The sequence below is a fragment of the Podarcis bocagei genome, assembly GCF_964188305.1.
Source record: "Podarcis bocagei genome assembly, chromosome: 8".
Taxonomy (NCBI): domain Eukaryota; kingdom Metazoa; phylum Chordata; class Lepidosauria; order Squamata; family Lacertidae; genus Podarcis; species Podarcis bocagei.
This window is the reverse complement of record NC_138133.1, coordinates 52,704,980-52,728,679: the sequence shown is the minus strand read 5'-3', so window position 1 is coordinate 52,728,679 and position 23,700 is coordinate 52,704,980. Positions and strand designations below refer to the sequence as shown.

At 45.8% G+C, this 23,700-nt stretch overlaps 1 protein-coding gene and 1 long non-coding RNA gene across 13 annotated transcripts in view; one reads left to right on the top strand and one right to left on the bottom strand.

Moving 5' to 3' along the window:
* The window catches only part of ST18 (ST18 C2H2C-type zinc finger transcription factor), a 214,091-nt gene that overhangs the window by 149,267 nt on the left and 41,124 nt on the right, over positions 1–23,700 (top strand). For all 12 annotated transcript variants that reach the window (XR_014010624.1, XR_014010625.1, XR_014010626.1 and 9 more), the window contains 4 exons: positions 5,029–5,207; positions 10,531–11,319; positions 20,519–20,653; positions 23,303–23,393. Coding sequence is in view for 9 of the 12 variants with exons in the window: in XM_081204411.1 (XP_081060537.1) it covers positions 5,029–5,207; positions 10,531–11,319; positions 20,519–20,653; positions 23,303–23,393 (1,194 nt within the window). In the remaining 3 variants the exon portion in view is untranslated. The remainder of the gene's footprint in view (positions 1–5,028; positions 5,208–10,530; positions 11,320–20,518; positions 20,654–23,302; positions 23,394–23,700) is intronic.
* LOC308593103 overlaps positions 10,989–23,700 on the bottom strand; it is an 89,859-nt gene continuing 77,147 nt past the window's right edge. Inside the window, exon 7 of the long non-coding RNA XR_014010706.1 lies at positions 10,989–11,105. This is a non-coding gene — a long non-coding RNA (uncharacterized lncRNA). The remainder of the gene's footprint in view (positions 11,106–23,700) is intronic.

The window sequence follows — 23,700 nt, the reverse complement described above, 5'->3', positions numbered from 1 at the left end:
AAACCTCCTAATGATCACTCTCAATAGCTTCATATAGAGTTAAATAGCATTGGGAATAAGATGGTACCCCATCGTATCCCTTTTTCCTCCACCAAAGTTGGTGGAGTTTGGGGGGAAATGACACATCACGCTCATGAACTGGGGGTTAGCCACTCCTAGTGTAAATAATTAGTATGTATAATTAGAATCAGCTATAGATCAGATAATTTGTATTGCCTTTGGACAATGAGCCTGACAAAAAATAAATTTTGGTCCATTTCAAATGTATATTCTACAATTTTCAGATACAAAATAAAACTTATATTACAGTGGTACCTCGCAAGACGAATGCCTCGCAAGACGAAAAACGCGCAAGACGAAAGAGTTTTCCGTTTTTTGAGTCGTTCCACAAGACGAATTTCCCTATGGGCTTGCTTCGCAAGACGAAACGTCTTGCGAGTTCTTGCGAGTTTGTTTCCTTTTTCTTAAAGCCTCTAAGCCGTTAATAGCCGCTAAGCCGCTAATAGCCGTGCTTCGCAAGATGAAAAAACCGCAAGACGAAGAGACTCGCGGAACGGATTAATTTCGTCTTGCGAGGCACCACTGTACTACCCCTTTCTCTCAAGCATTATTTGTTATATTGCTGTGAGTGTTTACTTTATCAGCTGTAGAAAGCATGTTGTAGAGCTGCAAAGGTACAGAAGGGGGTGACTAAAATGATGAGACTGAACAATATATTTTTTTTCCTTTAAAAAAATATGCTCACAAATGGAAGGAAATTGAGTCATTTTGTTTTGCACACATCCTGCCCACATGCTATCTGGGGTAGAGTAAAATGATGCCTACTGTGATGTAGGAATAGAAGAACCCTATCTGAATGGGAATATAAGACCAGTCCAGAGACTCCAATGTGTTTCTAGAGGGTCTTGAGGTCTGCCCAGTTCAAGCTTTGCTTAAGTTGGCCTAACATCAAAGTCCATGAGCAGCCCCTGATGTGCACAAACTAGAACCTCACAAGAATTTTGATTTGGATTAGAACTTGGGGAATCAGCCAAGCTGCAGATCCTGAGCCAAATTGGATGTATTCAGAGGACCTTGGGCCTTGGACAAGCTGGGTGCACACAGACCACTGTGAGTCTTGTTGGGGGAGCCCAGGGCCCCCTGGGTGTCAGGGGGCAGGGCATCAGGCAGGAAGGAGAGGCAGGCAGGGTGGAAAACTGCAGGAAAAGCTCCAAGACATACCTGACTTGCAGCTGCATCTTCTCAGGAGAAGGTGGGCTACAGCTCTGTTTCCTGCCTGAAACCTGTTGAGTAGAGACACCCCTATAGGGTGTGGGTGCTGCTTTTCAAGAGTCTGTCCTGCAGGAAGGATCCAGTCCTGCACAGTGCTGGCTCATTCCCAGACTCTTAAAAAACCCTATTTTAACTTTTTGTTAATATAGGGTTTAAAAATCCCCACCCCTAAATTGTTTTGTGGAAGGATCTGGGGTGGAATGGGTGGCACTGGGTCATTCTCCCCAATCCAGATGCCACAGGATAGATTGAAGTGGGGCTCTTTGCTGAACCCTGTTAGAAATATGAGGCCAAAAATTAGTTGAACTTTCAAGACTTTGAAGTCCACTCAAAGGCGTCTATAGGGTGTGGTGCTCACCTCGCTTCAGGCCAAGGGAGCTTGCGTTTGTCCACAGACAGCTTTCCGGGTCATGTGGCCAGCATGACTAAACTGCTACTGGCACAGAGGACTGTGATGAGTGCCAGAGCACACAGAAATATCGTTTGCCTTCCCACCACAGCGCTCCCTATTTATCTACTTGCACTGGTATGCTTTTGAACTGCTAGGTTGGCAGGAGCTGGGGCAGAGCAACAGAAGCTCACCCTGTCGTGGGGATTCTAACCGCCAACCTTCTGATCAGCAAGCCCAAAAGGCTCAGTGGTTTAGACAAGAGTGCCACCCGCATCCCTGACACCTGACAACAAACAAGATGAATTTTAACAGGGAGAAATGTAAAGTATTGCACTTGGGCAAAAAAAATGAGAGGCACAAATACAAGATGGGGGACACCTGGCTTGAGAGCAGTACATGTGAAAAGGATCTAGGAGTCTTGCTTGACCACAAACTTGACATGAGCCAACAGTGTGACGCGGCAGCTAAAAAAGCCAATGCAATTCTGGGCTGCATCAATAGGAGTATAGCATCTAGATCAAGGGAAGTAATAGTGCCACTGTATTCTGCTCTGGTCAGACCTCACCTGGAGTACTGTGTCCAGTTCTGGGCACCACAGTTCAAGAAGGACACTGACAAACTGGAATGTGTCCAGAGGAGGGCAACCAAAATGGTCAAAGGCCTGGAAACGATGCCTTATGAGGAACGGCTAAGGGAGCTGGGCGTGTTTAGCCTGGAGAAGAGGAGGTTAAGGGGTGATATGATAGCCATGTTCAAATATATAAAAGGATGTCATATAGAGGAGGGAGAAAGGTTGTTTTCTGCTGCTCCAGAGAAGCGGACACGGAGCAATGGATCCAAGCTACAAGAAAGAAGATTCCACCTAAACATTAGGAAGAACTTCCTGACAGTAAGAGCTGTTCGACAGTGGAATTTGCTGCCAAGGAGTGTGGTGGAGTCTCCTTCTTTGGAGGTCTTTAAGCAGAGGCTTGACAACCATATGTCAGGAGTGCTCTGATGGTGTTTCCTGCTTGGCAGGGGGTTGGACTCGATGGCCCTTGTGGTCTCTTCCAACTCTAGGATTCTATGATTCTATGATTCTATTCTATGACCTCTTTAAACATTCCATTAATTATGTTACAAATATTTTTCATGTATCCACACTTTCATGAATCCACTGCCTTGTTTCAACTTGCTAACCTAACTGGCAAAGCAGTCTATATAGAAGGATCTGGCAACTTCTGTTTCAGTGTATCTGAAGAAGTGTGCATGCACACGAAAGCTCATACCAAGAACTAACTTAGTTGGTCTTTAAGGTGCTACTGGAAGGAATTTTTTTATTTTGGCAAAGCAAAGCAACTAACAAATTTAATTAAGTTTAGAGTGAAATGGTGTGCATAAGGAATATGTAGAAAAAAATCTTGGTGTGTGACTTTAATTATTTTGGTAGTAGCTAATTATTATTCACATGCATTCTGCATACTCCTGTAATATGTACACCAGATAGCATTACTATATTGTTATGATTACCACATTGTGGCATTTCAGCATCTACTTTGTTACAACAGATAAATATGCTGCATAAACCTAAGCCATTTTACATTGAGGGATTGGAAAGTATCCGTCATATTGGTTTCGTGCTTTGTGCAGCCTTGTGGCAGATCAAGCGAGTTCACAATTTAAGATGCACATTGGTTGTACTGTAACGTCTTCAGTAGTGCAGATCTTCACATTTGTTTCCATGTCCTTCATATTTGCAATGGTGAGTTGCCAAGAAGATGCCTTACCAAAATGCTTTTTTTTAAAAAAAAAGCAAAAAGCTTAAGTTAGTCATATGCTACCATCCAAAACAATCACAATTGGAGCCAATTTAGTGCACATAAGTTACCTTGGAAGGATTAATTTCTGCTGTTGAGCCTCATAATATGTGTAACCAACAGGGAGCTGTCTGGAGACAGGGATTTTTGCAAATCTTTCAGCTAGATCAATGAGCCAAATGCAAAATCTGGTAACCAGGGGCATCATGTAGATTTGTCATGCTCCCTAGGGGAGCTGGGGTCCAGCAACCAATGAGTGGATTACACTGATCCACAAATGCAGTTTTTCATCTGTGACAGATATAATATAAATGCTATTATTCATATTGCATAACTGGGAGAGAACCACCGACAATGACTATTGTTTATGCAAAAATTAAAAAGAGAGAATGTAGAATTTTGCAGCAGGTGACAACAGAGTTTTCAGAAAACAGAGTTTATTACATAGTCACATCCAGGCAATGCTTATCACTGGGAGATTTTGTTAACACCCATTTGACCGAGATGCATAATCTTGTGGAAAGTGAGATACAGTACAGCTGTACATTGCCAGCAATACGTTTGGTTCCAGCGAACACAGTCTATGCCTAACTGTTTGGTATACAGACAAGGAATGAAAGGAGACTCAGTCCTGTGAGTATGCCACCAGTAGAGACTGGATCCATCCAATCTCTGCATCAACCCCTTGATACAGTCAGTCTAAGGTGGAGTGCCATGACTTGTATTCAACATCGTGTTAAGCAGATTTCGCCTTGAGCAGCAGAATGGTCTCTCCCTTTCTTTCGCCTGTATGCCCCTACATCTATTCTGGGGGTTCTTTCAGTCCTCTGGAACAGAAATGGGGACCCGAAATTTATCAGAAAACATTTCCCCCCAGAAAACTCCCCTGAGATCTTCTTCTTCTAACCTTACTCTTTTTTGGGGGGGGTGGGAGAGACCACTATGAAGAATTTTATTTACTGACCACCTTTTTTGTGGTGGCTACTATTTCCCCATACACTCTGTTGACAATGCTCCCTAACTCCTCTAGGTACTTTGTATTGTAGTTAATGCAAAATGGTGGCCATGATTGCAACACAGTTGATTCTGCTGTTGCAGGGCGAAAGCCTTTTACAGGGAAAGAAGGGAACAGACAAAGTTGACACATGTAACTGGTAGTGCAATTTTTACATCAGCTCTTTTTATTTCAGGGAATTAGCAAACCGCTATACACCTTTTCTTATCCCCTGGGTGGATATAGTCTAGTCCAGAACAGAGTAGATTAGCATATATTTATATTAGCATATATTTACTCAAGATTAAGGTTGATTCAGGCTTTAAAAATATATGTATCCAGATTTTTGGTAGCAATTGAAAAGGAATGGTGTGGAGGGGTTCATCTGTGTTTTGCGCTCTTTAGCTCCAACAGCTAAAACCAAATACACACAAAAGATCCAGCTGTTTAGAACTGCTATTATACTAGTCCACATAATTTTTCTTTTTCCCCCATGAAAACAAAACAAAAGACTTGTGCAATGTATTTTACAATCATTTCTTCCTGTCTTGATGTTCTCCTCTCATTAACTGTAGTGCCTACAAAAGCTCCATGGCAAAGAAGAGAAAAGCTGAAGAGCAGATTTTGGGTGTTCCAGTCAACAAAAGGAAGTCTCTGTTAATGAAACCCCGTCACTACAGTCCAAGTGTAGAAGGCAAAGGGGAAAATGAAGACAAGACTGACCTGCAAGACAACAGCAATGATCTCAAAGCAGGTATCAAATATTAGTGGCTCCAGATGAATGTAAAAAGCATCTAAGTGTTGGTGCTGACCTTCAAAGCCCTAAATGACTTGACCCTGTATACCTGAAAGAGCAACTCCACCCCCATCATTCAGCCCAGATGCTGAGGTCCTCCTCCGGGGGCTTTTTGGTGGTACCTCACTGCAAGAAGTGAAGCTACAGGGAACCAGGCAGGGGGCCTTCTTTGTAGTGGCACCCACCCTGTGGAGCATCCTCCCATCAGATGTCAAGGAGATGAGTAACTATAAAACCTTTAGAAGACATCTGAAGGCAGCCCTGGATGGGGAAGCTTTTTAATGTTTAATGTATATGTTGGTAGCTGCCCAGAGTAGCTGGGGCAACCCATTCAGATGGACAGGATGCAAATAATGAAATTATTATTATTATTATTATTATTATTATTATTATTAAGCTAATGCTCCTGAGAGAACAAAGGGCAGAATAATCTCACTGGGCACTAGCAATAAAAGGCAGATCATTTGGACAAAATGTGAATAATGAGACTGAGAAATAAATAGAAATATGGTTTGTAGCCAATTAAGTCCTACTCAGAGTAGACCCACTGAAATTAGTGAAAGTTAGTCATGTCCATGAACTTCAATGGGTCAACTCTGAGTAGGCCTAGCACTGATCTGAACTTGTGACCCTTTAGATGTTGTTGGTCTTTTAACTCCCATCAGTCCCAGCTAGCATGAGCAATGACAACCAAAGGTATCAAGTCAGATTTTAATCCCCTTTTCTTAAAATCTGGGTCAGCATTAGTTTTAAGTGATAATATCCATATCAGTTTCAGGTTGTATTAGCTCTCCGCTGCCTAAAAGGATTATTGATGCTAATGTGCACACTACTGCATGGAAAGAAAGAAATTGGGGGGGGGGGGCAACGACACACGCCCAATTTGCTCATGGGCATTACTTTTGTGGAGAGGAAAAAATCATAGCAGAGAACAGGAGGACAGAAGGGCAAGCTCCACTCTTGAACCTTAATAAACACGGAAGAACAAGCTGGAAAGCTGTGGGAAGAGTAAATTGCATAGGCACCACAGTTGAAATTAATTATACAATACTGTGCTGAAAACACAAATGAAGAAAGGTGAACTTTTGGCACAGCCAATCCACAGAAGGCTTATGAATAAGAATGGAGGAAATCCATCCACACTTACAGTCCACTAGCTTTTTGAAAAACACATGCGCTCAGGAGATCTGCCACTATTATAACCATACCGGGGGGGGGGGGGGAGAGAAGCAGCTTCTTTCTCTGCATTATTTAATGTTGCTTGTTTCCCAACATTTAACACAAGCAGTTAATACGTGAGTAATATTAATATTTTGTCTAGGCTCGCAATACTTCTATATGTCAAGTCAATCAATCTTGATGACTGGATTCAAGAAAATTCTCTCATATATATATATATATATATATTCAAATCTGCCCCCTAGAAAAGTTACTTTTTGGCCTGTTCATTTGGGGGTGAGATCGCCTGATCACGTTGCTCGGAATCATGCTTCCAGTTATTCATCTTAATGTCTAATGCTATGAGCACCTTTTTCTGAGAATTGGCACATGGGCAAACCACACTCTTTCCCTACCTGTCTTTGATTTTACAGCCTAATGTGCAGAGGACAAATGGGATTATGCCTCCTGGCTGGTGTCACACACCTAGCTCAGTGGCGGAGCTTCATGCTCCGGCACCAGGGGGCATCCTGGGGGCGTGGTGTGCTGCCTCCAGGGGCGTAGTGCCCAGCGCAGCCGGGGGGCAGCCGCGATGGCACCCCACTGGGGTCACGCTGCCAGGGGCGGTGCGCTCTCCCCGCATTCCTCTTCCTCTGCCAGTGGACATCTATATATTGGGTAAAAACCTCGAGTGGTTACTGGCTGTTTTTGTTGCAGAAAAAAACAATCTATTCTGGTGGAACTTCTAAAAAATAACAACAGAAATAAAGTTGCCTCAGAGTGGCACAAGCCATGCACCAACAAAACGAGTGCATGGTAAAACATTTTAAGAAAAGGGTCTAGGACCCTTCCGTTCTAGGGCCCAAGAAAAGCTCCAAGAAATAACTAATAAATATTTTCCTTTAATGTATAACAGTTGAACCAAACAATTATGTAAACTGGAAATGACCCAGAATGCTAACAGTTTGGCAGCCGTAAAGTGAAATGCATTGTGGTGGCACATGTGCATTTGTGTCTCCTCCTCCTTTCCACAATAATCTGCACTTAATAGGAATATTTTAAACTATGTAGCTAAGCAACAGAGGTAATTGTTGCTTTCTAGAGCTTTTGTTAGGCACTCCACCATAGCCCAAATATGCATAATTAGGTATAATGTCTATAAATCATTATTGTACACATGTGGGTAGTTAAGTGGATTGAGAGAATAGTTCAATGAATTGGACATATTCACTGAAAATGCTTTTTATTTGTTTTCTGTAGTTGATAATACTTTGAAATTATGATAACCCTTTACACTTTCTCTTAATAGCTCACTGTTGTTGAGACAAAACTTCATTTGCATTTTTAGATGATATTTAATTTATGATTTAAACCCGGAGTTGGTCTGACATGGATTCTGCAAAGAACCAGACTGTCTTATCTATTTTATTGTAAGCTTGTTTATCTCAATTTTCCCCCCTCTAGGAAGTAAAACGTAGACCATTCCAGTTTATGTTGAATACATCCCAACTAAAGAATGCACCCTATAATCAGCATTATTGAAGGGGCTAGTGTTGTGGCTAAATTCTTCCTTTCATCCAAAAATGCTTTTAGTTACTATGGTAATATTTACTTGATCCTGGCAGACCAGTGTTGATTTTAGGGAGATAATTACCAGAAAGAAAGATGATGGAGATGTATTTTGGAGTGTCCTTGTCAGGGGGGAAAATGTTTAGAAAAAAAACTAAATGAGACACAAAGGATTTATTGTATTTCAGCATTTGACACCCCTTTCCAGTAGCCTTTACTACCTTCTGTTTCCTGCTGTGATTTCAAAGAAAAAAATTGTTTCTTAACACAAGATACATGCGTATTTTGCCATCCTTTAGTAAAAATAGAAATCTACTTTTTTTAAAAAAAAATCTCCCTTGTGATCTAATATATTCTTTAGTTCTATGACTACCATGACTGCTTCTAACATGTATCCTGTGAGCTACAGAATTACAGTCTTTCATTAAACCAAAAGTGACCCAGAGCATTCATTTTATATATTTTAAAAAATCTATGAAGAAGAGAAGGAATGTTGTTGTGTTGTTGTTGTTGTTGTTCCTATTTATTTACTACCCACCCTTCATAATACTCCAGGGTGGGTTACAACAATTTAAAATAAAACACTAAGAGCAGTTTAAAAAGCAAGTGATGCAACTGTAGGTGACAATGTTATATTTATCTGATATTTTTGAAAGCTTTGTTTCATCACAGCAGCAAGTCAACACCTCCTCAGTGAAGAGCAGATTCCTTACCCTAACTTCAGGGCCACTACTGCCATCAATCCATCTTTGCATGTTCACTGTAGTCTGAAGCAGAAGGGAGAGAATGGATGGGAATACTGTATGGCGCTGTGAAGCTGCTACCCAGTATGGAGATTCTTCTTCAGCATAAAGTTATAATACTACCAAAACCTTTAGCTGGGTTCAGGATAGCTTTATTCTGCCCTCACATGTTTCAAACTACATTAGAATACTGGAGGAATAAGCAGTTCAGTCACTGCAGGAACTATGTTCGTCTTCCCCCATAGCTTTTCAGACTATGGTAGAACTAAAGGCCCACTTTTTGGAAACATGTCCCCACTGATGTCAATGAAACTAGGAGCAGCTTCACAAGTACATTTAGTGCAGCAGCATCCAAGGACTTTGTTATATATGATATTCCAAACCATACACAGGCAATATGTCTTTTTCTTGTAATGTTTAAATTAACATGCCAGCTTCAAACACAAGAGAGTCATGTAGTAAAGTAGTTGTGTGATACTTTAGGCATGTTCCAGAGTCACAGCCAAAGTTCTATTTACTGTAAGGTGTTCATGTGTGAAATGGGTACATGCTGAAACGATTGCACAGTTGTTGCATGAATCTGCTCTGTATATTCACAACATTCTGGGCATTTGAATTGGTCAGTTATAGTATATATTTTAAGTATGCTCTACTGCAACCTTCCCCAAGTTGGCACCCTCCAGATGTTTTTGAGTATGACTCCCGTTAGGTCCAGCTACCTTAGTTGATGGTTAGGAATGATGGGAATTAAGAACATAGGAGCCTTCTGGATCTGGTCAGTGACCCATCTAGTCTAACACCCTGTTCTCAGAGTAGCCAGATGCCTATGTAGTGGTACCTTGGTTCTCAAACTTAATCCATTCCAGAAGTCCATCCCAAAACCAAAGCATTCCAAAACCAAGGCATGCTTTCCCATAGAAAGTAATGCAAAATGGATTAATTTGTTCCAGACTTTTAAAAACAACCCCTAAAACAGCAAATTAACATGAATTTTACTATCTAACGAGACCATTGATCCATAAAATGAAAGCAATAATCAATGTCCTGTACTATAAAATAAAGAAGACAATATTGTAGATAACAATTTTTTTTAAAAAAAATTCTTACCTGCACTGATGATAGTCATTGTTTGGATTGGGGGCTTTTATCCATTCACACAATCTATCAATCAGTAGCTGAACAGGGTTCCACACAGTCACAAAAACAAATTAACCGAAAAAGCAGCATAAACAAAAACACAAAATCAATAGCAAAAACAAAAGTGCCAAACTTAATCCATTCCAGAAGTCTGTTTGACTTCCAAAATGTTCAAAAACTAAGACACAGCTTCTAATTGGTGCAGGTGCCCTATAAACAATAGCCGACAGCTGCATCAGACATTTGGCTTCCGAAAAACTTCTTTCTTCCGGGTTTTCAGCATTGGGGAACCAAGACATTTGAGTACCAAGGCATTTGAGAACCAAGGTGTTTGAGAACCAAGGTACCACTATATGAAAAATGCAAGCAGAACCTGAGCACAGTAGCATTCCACCCACATAATTCCCAGTAACTGATATTCAGAGGCATACTGACAATGTAATTATAGTCTGGAGGGAACCAGGTTGGGGAAGTTTGCTGTACTACAGAGCATGTTTGCTCAATACGATTCTAGTTCATGTTCATAAAACAGATATTTATCTTGAGCAAACCTATCATCTTAGATTACTTAATATGAATGAGACTAATTTATAAATAAGTGGCTTGTGGATTATGGTCAAAGAAGAAGGAATTTATTTTAATGTTGTGCTTTTCTCTCTTTTTCCTGCCTCCAGAAGAGACTAATATAACACCAGCAAAAGCTACCCCTAATTTGGATGTGCAAGAAAATGATCAAATGACGGACAATTATGCCAGCTACCAGGACCTAATGGCCAAATCTTTAATTAACTTTGAAAAAACAAAGGAAGAAACTCCAGACTCCCCAGAGAATAATAAACTGAGTGACAGTAGCAGAAAGTCCTTAGAAATGGAGAATAACAATGTTGATGAATGTTACATGATTAACTCATTAGTAAGAAAAGACAGAATTTGTGTTTCAGACCCACAGTTCTGCTCCTCTGAGGATAATGAAAGTAGTTCTGAAATTCTGGACAATGAATGGGATAGCTCCTCGAATTTCTCTGAAGAGATAAGCGTCAAACTTCCTCTAAATACAACATATATTGTAGGATGTAATCAGCAAGATGTCCTAAAAGTGCCAGGGGTCAAAACCGAAGAAGCAGATTTCAACAACTCTGAAACCATTTGTGACTCAGATACAGGGCCTCAAGAATCACAGGAGTCGCATGTTGAATCGTTCAGCAACAGGAGTCAAAATCCATTTCCAGACAGCGAGGAAGATGAGTGTCTATCAGAAAATACAGAAATGTCATTTGACTTGGATAAAACAAAACATAACTTGAGCTTGCTGGAACGAGCAATAGCTCTGCAGGCAGAGCAGGGCCATGTCTTTCATAGCACCTACAAAGAACTGGACAGGTTCTTACTAGAGCATCTTGCTGGTGAAAGAAGACAAGCCAAAGTGATTGATCTTTGTGGTAGACCAATCTATAACAACAAACGTAAGTTCACTTTCCTTGTTCAAAGTGGATTGTGCATTTGTGTAAACAGCTGGTAATTTCTCCACACCAACAGCGCTCAGCTGGGAGAAGTGACTGCCATGAACCTGGCCTGGCAGCGGTGTCCAATTGAATTCCAGCATAGTTTATTGGTAGGGCAGAGGGGCAAAACCAATCTGGCACTTCCATTGCTGTTCCCAAACTGCTACCCTGCTTTGGTAGCTCACCATTTAGTACACTGCGGTGATGTCACTGCCAGGGGACAGCAATTCCCAAGTGAGAAACCACTGGACTATGTGGTTCAGTGAGGAATGCATAAGGTTGTTCAGCCTGACAGAATAATATAAAAATTATGGTATGCAGTTACCCAAAAACCCTATGTGTTTGTGCTCCTGCTGTGGTCTGAAAATACTGTGAGAGTTAGCAAAATTTCCATACAATGTTTCATATACACATCCAAGAACTGCAATGTGCTATACATGGCACTGCCTTTGAAGATAGTTTGGAAAGTTCAGCTAGTGCAGAATTCAGCAGCCAGGTTGCTCACTAGGGCAAAATGGTTTGAGCATAGAATACCAATCTTGGCGCAACTGCACTGGCTACCAGTTACTTTCCAGGCCCAATTCAAAGTGCTGGCTTTGACCTATAAAGCCTTAAACAACTCAGAGCCACAATAATTCAAGGACCACCTCTCCTCATATGAACTGAACTGACTGTGATCACCATCTCAGGCCCTTCTTTGTGTGTCTCCTCCACAGGAGGTCCAGAGGGTGGCAACAAAGGACCAGGCATTTTCTGTGGTTTCTCCCCATTTGTGGAATGCTCTCCCCAGGGAGGCTTGCCTGACACCTTCATTACGTATCATTAGGTACCAGGCAAAAACAATCCTAATTAATTAAACAAACTATGGCCTTTTATACCGGGGGAGGGGTACAGTTTTTGTTTGTTATTATGTTATGTATCACTGTAAACCACCCTGTGATTCTCAAATGAAAGGTGGTGTAGAAATTTAATAAATAAATAAATAGAAACATATTGTCAGGGGTTTAGGAGCAGAGGCAAGGGCAAGGGAGGAAACAGAGAGCGAAGGGGAGGAGGCAGAAGAAAAGATGAGTGATGACGACGACCCGAGATCTCCGAGTCTTTCCAGTGAATCAGAGGATTCACAGAAAGGAGCACCAGTGGCCAGGGCAAGGGGGGAGTTTAGGGGGGCACCCCAGGAAGATAGAGCCAGAGGGGACTCAGAGGAGAGCAGTTGGAAATCGGGACCAGCGTCACTGCTAGGGAGCAGGGAGGAGGAAGGGAGCCAGGGGGCAAGCGCTGGCAGCTCACCACAGGAGGGAGGGCATGAGTCAGGAGTGGCCACACCTCCATCGGGGAGCGAAGAAACGGTTAAGCGGAAAGTGGAAGGTTGGGCGCGCGCGCCAAGTTCAAATGCAGAGGAAGGCGGCGCAGTAAGCAGCCCGGAAAGGGAGCCAGGTCCTAAAGCCCGGCGCAAGGAGGCAGGAGGGTCCGGGTCAGCGTCAGAAGAATCCCGGAAGGAAGAAACCCCGGGGGGCAGAGGGACCCAGAGGAGAACAGTCAGGCGGAAAAGGTGGAGCAGGGCTAGGATATTAAGTTGGTGCACAAGGGGCGGAGAATCAGACGGAGCTTCGCCGATCTAGCTACTAGACGTAGAGTTGCACGCAGCAGCTGGAAAATGGAAACTGTAACTCAATAAAGACTTTTACTTAATGATCGCTGGCTAGCGTGATCCTCTGTGAGCTAGGATCTTCGAGCAGCTCTGACAGTAAGCTCCGTCTCTTAAGTGTGGGCATCTACAGCCTCGAGGAGGGGAGAGAAGCAGGTGCCTACCAGCTAGCTCACGAACGGCAGCCGACATGACGGCTGAGCAGCAGATAGAGGAACTCAGAAGAGCAGTGTCACAACTGAATGCAGAGGCTCTCGCATCCCGGAAGAGAGAGGAGGAGGCAGCTGCCGCCTGCAGGGATCTCCAAGTCAGGTTAGACGTGCTTACAAAGCAGACACCCAGACAGGAGGGAATTGGGTTGGCGAGACGAACAGGCGGTCTGGTCTCTCACTTCGATGGGAACCTGCAACAGTATCCCAACTTTAGAGCAGATGTACTGTGCGCACTGCAACTGCTGAATAAAGACTTTAGAGATGAGCAAGAGAAGGTGGGATTCATCATGTCCCATTTGCATGGGGATGCTAAAGCATGGCTGCGCAATCTATGGAGAGATAAGGATCCGGCACTCCAAGATGCGGATGCCTTTATTAAAGCGATGGATGGGTGTTTTTTATCAAGCATTGACGTGGATCTTGCACGGAAGGAGGTGCATGGACTAAGGCAAGGGAGGGCCAGCGTAAGGCAATATCATGCCCGCTTTTTCGCTTTGGTCAGTGCCCTGGAATGGGACAGAGATTCGGCCCCTGTGAGAGACCTCTTTTGGGAGGGGCTGCACAGCTCGATTAAAGATGAGATCGCGAGGGGGGAGAGACCCCGGACCACCCAGGAGGTCGTTCAGAGGGCACTGGCAGTGGGGGTGCGGCTGGAAGAACGTCCGTGGAGCAGGGACGAAGGGCGTGGAGGGCGCGAACCAGCCAGGGGCCCCTCCTTCCTTCCCAGAGACGCAGCGCGGGCGCAATCCACGCCTCCACCAGGAGGAGGAGCGGAACCTATGGAGGTGGGAGGTGCAAGGGCTCAGTCAGCAACCAGAGCCCTAGCACCGGCAGCAGTGAAAGCGAAGCCTCCTAGAGGGAACAGGAAGTGTTACGTCTGTGAGGAGCCAGGGCACATGGCGAAAGAGTGTCCCCAGAGGCCCCACAAGCTCACTGCAGCCTCAGCAATGGTGACTGCAGCGACGCAGCAAGGTGGACCACAGCAGGGAAACGACGCAGTCTGGCTGGAGGAAGAGGCACTGGGGCCCAGCCAGACGTGTTAGTGACGCAGTCCCCAGAGATTTTACAGCCCGTGAACCCCCTCCCGCCCAAACCAGTAGTGAGGCTCACCGCATCTCTCCAGCTGCCCAATGGCATCACCATGGACGTGCCAATCACCGTGGACTCGGGCAGCAACGCGGACTTTATAGGGCAGGACTTTGTCGACAAACACGCTATACAGTTGCTGCCGGCCACACTGCCCCTGCAGGTTGTCACGGTGGATGGCAGGGAGCTGCTAGGGGGGCAAGTGGTGAAGCAGACGCCACCGATGGTGATGCGACTTGGGAATCACAAAGAAGTCATCAGCTTCAATGTCACTCAACTATCGGATACGCCCATTGTATTGGGAATGAGTTGGCTGGACAAGCACAGCCCAACGCTGGCTTGGTACCAGCGGCAGCTGATCTTCGGCTCTTCCTTTTGTGCTGAACACTGCATCGTGCCCCGGCAGGAAGGAGAGGAAGAGGAGTCACAGCTGCTGCTAGGCACGCTGCAAGCGATTCCCCACAAGTACGCAGAATTTTTGGAAGTTTTCTGCGAAAAGGAGGCGGACAGACTACCCCCTCACAGACCATATGACTGCAAAATTGACCTGCTGCCGGGGGCGGCGCTGCCTAAAGGAAAACTGTATTCCATGTCAGAGGACGAACTGCAAGAACTCAAGGAGTTCATAGATCATAATTTGGAGCGCGGTTTCATCCGAGAGTCCAAGGCAGCGGGGGGCAGTCCTGTATTCTTTGTTAAAAAGCGAGACACGCCCCAAAAAAGACTGGTCGTGGACTATCGCATTTTAAACAGTGGGACCAAGCCATCGGACTTCCCCATGCCCCGAATCGACGACCTCCTAGCGAAGGTGCGGAAGGGAAAAGTGTTCACCAAGTTGGACCTGCGAGGGGCGTACAACCTCATTCGCATGCGGGAAGGAGATGAGTGGAAGACGGCCATGTTCACGCCACTGGGGACCTACGAATATAGAGTTATGCCTTTTGGATTGCAAAATGGCTCCCACGTTTTTCAAGCTTTCATGCATCACGTGTTGGCGGGACTTCTCTACAAGACGTGCGTCTGTTTCTTAGATGACATCCTGATCTTTTCGGAATCGCAGCAGGAGCATGACGGGCACGTCAAGGAAGTGCTGAGCAGGCTAAAGCAACATAGGCTCTACGCCAAGCTGGAGAAGTGCCAATTTGACGTGACGGAGGTGGACTTTCTGGGCTACAAGCTGTCTGACAAGGGGCTCGCCATGGACAGCGCCAAGGTTCGAGCGGTGTTGGATTGGAAGAGTCCACGCAACCGGAAGGAGGTCCAACGGTTTGTCGGCTTCGCGACCTTCTATCGCAAGTTTATCAAAGGCTTCGCTATGCAGACAGCGGCCATCACAGACACGCTTAGCTCCAAGAAAAAGAAGTTCGTTTGGACGGAGCAGGCGGAGCAGTCCTTTCAGGCACTCAAGCGTCTCTTCGCGTCGGAAGAACAGCTGCTTCATGTCAACCCCAGCAGGCCGATGAGGGTGGAGACAGACGCCTCGGACAGAGCCGTGGGGGCGGTCCTGCTGCAGAAGGACCAGCAGGGGGTGTGGCGACCGGGAGCGTTTTACTCCAGGAAGCTCAGCAAGTCCGAGCAGAACTACACCATCTGGGACAGGGAGTTGCTGGCCATTCATGCAGCGTTCAAAGCGTGGAGGCACTTCCTGATCGGCGCCAAGCACACGGTGCAGGTTTGCACGGACCACAAGAATCTGGAGCACTGGCGCACGGCACAGTTCCTAAACCAGAGGCAGATACGTTGGGCTGAGTTCTTTGCGAACTTCGACTTCCGCATAGAGTATGTCCCGGGGGACACTAACATCATGGCGGACGCCCTCTCCCGTAAGCCACAGTATCTGGAGGACGCAACGCCAGCGGCCGCCATGCACATCTTCGCACCAACAGTGTGGGCGTGCGCCGCGGCCACCGTGGACCTGGAGGCGGTGCGACGAGCGTTGCAGGATGACTCCTTCGCGCAAGCAAAGATGGCAGAGGTGCAAAGGGGCAAGGCTGCGGCCGACGGTTTCCAGCTACGAGATGGATTGCTCATCCGTAAAGGGGCCATCTACGTGCCGGGAGACGACCTTCGCGCCAAGGTGCTGCAGCAGCTGCACGACGCGCCCACGGCCGGGCACTTTGGCAAGGAGAAGACGGTGGAATTAGTAGCCAGGGATTTCTGGTGGCCTGGAATGAGAGGGGAGGTCGCAGACTACGTGGCGAGGTGTGACACCTGCCAGAGGGCCAAGCCAGTGCACAGACCGCCGGCCGGACTGTTGGAACCGCTGCAAACTCCGGTCGAACCATGGGAGAGGGTGGCCCTGGACTTTGTCACAGATCTGCCCAGCTCGAGAGGCAAGACGGCAGTGCTGGTGGTGGTGGACCTGTTTTCCAAGATGGCCCATTTCATTCCGTGTGCAAAGGTGGCCACGGCGGAGCAAACCGCCAAACTGTTCATAGACCACGTGTTCAAGGTTCACGGTCTGCCACGGTCTATTCTGTCCGACCGGGGGCAGCAGTTCATCTCGAATTTCTGGCAGAAGCTGATGGGCTTCCTGAACGTCAAGATCAACCTGGCGTCGGCGAGACACCCGCAGACCAACGGACAAGCGGAGCGGGTCAATGCCATCATGCAGCAGTACCTGAGATGTTATGCAAATCAACAGCCTGCGACGTGGGTGGATTACCTGCCGCTTGCCGAGTTCGCCTACAACAACATGAAGCACGTGTCCACGGGAGTCACGCCGTTCTTCGCCAACAATGGGAGGCACCCCAGAACCTTCCCGGGACTGGAAAGAATGGGGGAGGGGGAGCCGCAGACAGCAGATGCGTTCGCGTCGGAGCTGCAGGAAGTCCACGATCAGCTGAGGCGCCACCTGGAGCTGGCCAAACACGCATACAAGGTACAAGCGGACAAGCACAGAAGGGTTGGCGAAGAGCTCCACGTGGGAGACTGGGTCTGGTTAGCAGCCCACGCAGTGCCGGCCAGGTCGTTGGCCAAGAAGAAACTAGGGCATAAACAACTGGGGCCCTACCAAGTCGAAGAGCAGGTCAACCCGGTAGCTTTCAGACTGGCACTTCCGGAGGGTTCCAGAATGCATCCGGTGTTCCACAGATCGGTGCTCACTCCCTACAAGGCACCGCACAGGTTCCAGGAACCCGGAACGGCGCCGAGTCCGGTCAGAGACAGAACAGGGCACGCGGGAGTGGCACAGAAGGAGCGCATCAACGAAGTCACGGAGATTTTGGACTCCAGATGGGGGGAGGAGGGGGTAGAATACTTTCTCGCCAAGGAGGGCACCCCGGCCAGTGCGAACAGCTGGGTGCCGGGCTACGCCTTGGACGAACCTCTACTCAAAGACGAGTTTCACGCCCTCTTCCCACATAGACCAATGCCAGCAGACTTTTTCGACGACTGGCTTTTCACGCCCACGCTTTCGGCCAGCACTTTCCGGGGGTTCGACTCGGACGAGGACCCGACACAAGACGTCCGTTCCCCGGAGGGGTCACCCTCGGGATCTGCATCAGAACCCTCGTATTGGTGGGACGATAGACCAGAGGAGCAGTTCCGCAGAAAGTGGCTGGAATGCCCAGGACGAGCAACGCCGCCAGGAGGAAGTGAGGGAGAGACGGACATGGACGTTTTCGGGGACGACCCTGGTTTCGAGCACGGCGGCACAGAGATGGAAGCGGAGGTGACCGTCGTCGACGGGAGCAGGGAGGAAGACCCGGGAGCCTTCAGATGGAGGCCCGCCACGGGAAGCGAACGATATCCGACGTTCGTCCCTTTGCAACAGCAGCACCCAGCTCCAGCACCGGAAGGAGGGGAGGGGGGAATGGGGGGCTTCGAGGGGGGATGGATGTCAGGGGTTTAGGAGCAGAGGCAAGGGCAAGGGAGGAAACAGAGAGCGAAGGGGAGGAGGCAGAAGAAAAGATGAGTGATGACGACGACCCGAGATCTCCGAGTCTTTCCAGTGAATCAGAGGATTCACAGAAAGGAGCACCAGTGGCCAGGGCAAGGGGGGAGTTTAGGGGGGCACCCCAGGAAGATAGAGCCAGAGGGGACTCAGAGGAGAGCAGTTGGAAATCGGGACCAGCGTCACTGCTAGGGAGCAGGGAGGAGGAAGGGAGCCAGGGGGCAAGCGCTGGCAGCTCACCACAGGAGGGAGGGCATGAGTCAGGAGTGGCCACACCTCCATCGGGGAGCGAAGAAACGGTTAAGCGGAAAGTGGAAGGTTGGGCGCGCGCGCCAAGTTCAAATGCAGAGGAAGGCGGCGCAGTAAGCAGCCCGGAAAGGGAGCCAGGTCCTAAAGCCCGGCGCAAGGAGGCAGGAGGGTCCGGGTCAGCGTCAGAAGAATCCCGGAAGGAAGAAACCCCGGGGGGCAGAGGGACCCAGAGGAGAACAGTCAGGCGGAAAAGGTGGAGCAGGGCTAGGATATTAAGTTGGTGCACAAGGGGCGGAGAATCAGACGGAGCTTCGCCGATCTAGCTACTAGACGTAGAGTTGCACGCAGCAGCTGGAAAATGGAAACTGTAACTCAATAAAGACTTTTACTTAATGATCGCTGGCTAGCGTGATCCTCTGTGAGCTAGGATCTTCGAGCAGCTCTGACACATATGATACCGTAGATTTGTACTGGGTGCAATGGAATGAATTCAGCTCCTAGTAGTCAGAGTCATTTGCAGATAAAATGAATTTCAAAGTCTTCCTAGTTAGACTTTAATACTCACCACTATATTGATCTTAGCTTAACAATGATGCCTCAGGATTTAGAATACCAAACTGTTAAGTAAAGGGAGGATACTTTAGGAAAAACTCAGCGAATGAATGGATGTACTTAATTAAATGCAGTGCAACATATTACAAAATAAATATCTCATATTGTATTATTTCTATATATTATATTTAGATAGCTTTACATAACTTAACAGGTGATGCAGGTCTATGTATACTAAGAGTAAATAACCCCCTATTGAGAATAGCAGGTTCCCATGTGGCCACATAGGTCCTGTTGAACATTTCTGATTTCCAATTCTCTTCCTCTCCCCATTCCATAGCCAGTTCTCCTATTATTTCTCTGTTTTTCCGGCAGCCAATGTCTTCTTAGCCCCTGCTGCCATGCTTTCTTGTGCAGTATGAGCCTTGTTAAACCAATGGTGTGATCAGCATCAGGGAGGGTGTTTATTCTCTGATGCTGAGTTACCCATAGACTCTCCTGGTTTGGCTATGTGCTGCAGTGGCTAGTAATGGCATTGATGACCTGGAAATGGAATGAGCACAGGAAGATCCCACTGTGTCCAGTCTTGAACATTAGGTGAAGCCAAAGCTGCTTGGTTATAGGATGTGAAGGATAAAGATGAGAGCCAGTAACATACAGCAAGACTCTTGAGAGAGATATCCCCTTCATTGGACTGAGGTTAGAAAAGTCCCTGAACTGGAAGCCTTGAAAAATAATTATGGGCTTTCTTCAAGAAGGTTGAGCCCTTGATGATGCTTTATCTGATGGTGTTTTCTCCATAAAGTGTTATGAAGGCAAGAGCATGAAGAATGGTTGAAAATGAGTTACTGGCTAAACTAGGTGGGAAGCAACACATCAGGGAAGCTACAAAGAGAAAAACTTAAGAAACACAGACACAACCTTTCCTTGTGGCTTTGTCTATAAACACATCTATTTGCAAGCTACTTGCAAATATCACAGTTGCCCTGATTGCAAATGGATACACTGTGCTTAAGTTTGTTAGTTTTTTGTTATGTGGATTAGATATATAAGGAAACAGCTATACAACATATAAGGAGAAAATACAACTACTCATCAACATATACAATATGTGACAACCTTAGCTCACATTTTTTCGGCTGTCCCAATTTACCAGGAACAGTTTGTTTTCTGATACCTGCCCCTGGAAAATCTTTTAATATTCAAGGCTCTCCAAAGATTTTATTATTATTTATTTATTCATGGATGGTTCCAATTTTCTTTCTCATGACTCAATTATATTTGCCATTCCAAAACCTTCAGTTTAAACAATTTGCTTAAAATAATTGATTTAAGAATGTTAAAATGTGTGTAGGATTTCAGTGTACTTAGCACCTTGACAGAGAACCGCCACCTCTTAAAACCATTCTCCCTCTACACACACACAGAGAGAGAGAGAGAGAGAGAGAGAGAGAGAGAGAGAGAGAGCGCATGCAATGTTCCATCTAGGTGACAAGACTTCATTGCTATTTTCTGCAGATTTGCCTAGGCCTGAAAAGAGAGAGACCAAATGTCCCATTCCAGGATGTGATGGTACAGGGCATGTGACGGGACTGTATCCACACCACCGCAGTCTTTCAGGTTGTCCACATAAAGTTAGAGTGCCACTTGAAAGTAAGTACAATTTCTTTATAATTTGCAGCCAAAAACTGTGTGTGATTCCTTGAGGACTGTGGTCATTTCTGCATTCTTGATCTCTTTCCATCCACTGGCCTCTTAGTAGCATGGCTGTAGTGCTTTGTGAACTTATATAGCTACTTGGCTGAGAGTGAAGTCACAATGGCTTCTTTTTTATTATTAATATTTTTATTAATTACAAATTAGAAAACATACATATTCACAACAAAAGAAAATACAAAAGAAAAAGAAAATACATCTAACCAAGGGAAAAAAATTAGAGAATATTTTGTCTCTTTTCATATTTACAGTTATTTTTTATACCTCTATAAAATGCTATTCACAATAAAGCAGTGAAATGAAAGATAAGATATCAGAAAAACAAAAAAACAAAGAAAGAATAAAGAAATAAAAGAAAAAGATCATAAGTGAAAAATTTTTAAAGTAGATAAGTACTCACAATACATAGCCGTTTCCCATCTATATTTATATTCAATTGTATAATGTATAATACAATTATTTGTATTATACAATTGTACAATTAATTGTATAAGGGCTTCTTACATGGCATTCATTCATTCATTCATACTAGGGGTTTCCAACATGGTGCCCTCCCAGTAATTCGGAATGCAAGTCCTATAATCCCTGGCCATGCTGTCTAATGCTAATGGGAGCTGTACTCCACAACCTCTGGAGAGTACCAAGTTGGCTACTCCTGATTTAAATACTTGTATACAGCCTTTCTGGACCATAAAGAAGGCTGATCGCCGAAGAATTGATGCTTTTGAATTATGGTGCTGGAGAAGACTCTTGAGAGTCCCATGGACTGCAAGAAGATCAAACGCATCCATTCTTAAGGAAATCAGCCCTGAGTGCTCACTGGAAGGACAGATCGTGAAGCTGAGGCTCCAATACTTTGGCCACCTCATGAGAAGAGAAGACTCCCTGGAGAAGACACTGATGCTGGGAAAGATGGAGGGCACAAGGAGAAGGGGATGACAGAGGTTGAGATGGTTGGACAGTGTTTTCGAGGTTACCAGCATGAGTTTGACCAAACTGCGGGAGGTAGTGGAGGACAGAGGTGCCTGGCGTGCTCTGGTCCATGGGGTCATGAAGAGTCGGACACGACTAAACGACTAAACAACAACAACATACAGCCTTTCAGAGCTGTATAACTCATTAAGCTCTCTTACTTGCTCACTCTTTCTCACACATGTGTATATACATTTACTGCAGGGGTGTGGAACCTTTGGCCCTCCAGATGTTGCTGAACTACAATTCCCATCAGCCTCAGTTAGCATCAACTGTGATCAGTTATGATGGGAACGGTAATCCAGCAACATCTGGAGGGCCAAATGTTCCTGACACTCCATTTACAGAACCTAGATCTGTCACTGTTGTTGAATGTGTTCTCGCACCAGCATCAAGCAACACTGTTCAAAACAAACATTTTCCATCTAAGGTTATTCCAGTGGCACTATTACCCTCCCCCCTTTTTTAAAAAAGATAAACTGCACATGCATTTGTGCAGTCTGCTTGCATTGAAATCAGTGGAACTTACTATCAAGAAACAGTGACTTGGAGATCAGCTGAGGAAAACCTTGGTGCTTTAATGAGCTGAGTTATGTGCCCCAGCCATAAAGCCTGGCTCCTCAGGGTGCCCTAGCACCTACCTTCCCAAACAGTAGTCATTTGTGGCAGTACTTCATCTCAGGAGCAGCAGGCACAATCAAGTGAACAAAGCAGTTTACCACACACCGCACTGCTAGGGCTGACAGCAGTTTACTTCTGAAATGACTTTTGGAGTAAAACATTGCTGCTTGAGAGGGTTGTGAGAAGGTGCACCCAGTGCTTTTTTTCTGGGGGATGCAGGGGTACGCATACCCCTAAACATTTTGTGAATCTTTGTACTTTTGTCCATTTACTGTATTTATTTTTCCTGATTCGAACTATAAAATGGTGGTTTTCTTAAGTCAAAATGAGAGTACCCCTAAACATTTTTTTTAGGGAAAAAAAGGCCTGGCTGCACCTATATTTTATCCTGGGACATGAGTTGTTCTCACCAGCCTCTGATGTGCTTACATGATGGGAGGCAGTGGCAGAGCTTCATGCTCCGGCACCAGGGGACAGAGAGCAGGCGGGAGCGGGGCTGGCACGCACCCTGGGGGCGTGGTGCACATCCTGGGGGTGTGGCACGCTGCCTGCAGAGGCATGTCACCAAGCGTTGGTGGGGGGGCAGCCGCGATGGCACCCCACCAGGATTGGGCTGCCAGGGGCGGTGCACTCCCACCACACTCATCTTCCTCCGCCAGTGGTGGGAGGTTGGCACCAAGGTTAAAGTAGGCTGAAGGACCCAACAAGCTTGGCAGGATCAGAGACGCTGCCATCTCCCCTTCCTCCAGAGATGCATGACCATATAGAAAATAGCAGGGTTGCTATCCCTGATGTATGGAGTTCACAGTTCCATGAAGGCTCATGATGGCTCAAACATTTGGAACTTCTTGTTCATGTAGAAAATTCTTAGTTTTCTTTTATGACTATAACCATGTGATCATAACTTCTGTACAGTGTCTCCAAGTTTTGAGTGAGGAATTGCACTGTCATGATGATATGTGTTTGGGTCACTATTTTCTTCTTTTTTTTTAGTCCTTGCAATGCATGAAAATGTTCTAAAGTGCCCCACTCCTGGGTGTACAGGAAGAGGACATGTCAACAGCAACCGCAACACTCACAGAAGGTAAATCCTAGTCTGTTACCACTGGTGATAAACTAGGCCAGGGATGCAGAAACAGTCAACTCCAGATGTTGTTGAAATCCACTTCCCTCTATCCACAGCTGGCATGCCAATGCTCAATGTTGATGGGAACTACAACCCAATAACATCTGCAGGGCTACTGTTGCCCCATCCCTGAACTAACCTGTTCAAGAAGGGAACATTTTAATTAATATTTGTCACTCACGTTATATCAAAATGGCAGCATAGGTACTTGGCTTCTGCAATCCTACCCCCATAAAACCATCCCTTATACCCTACAAGTGGTATC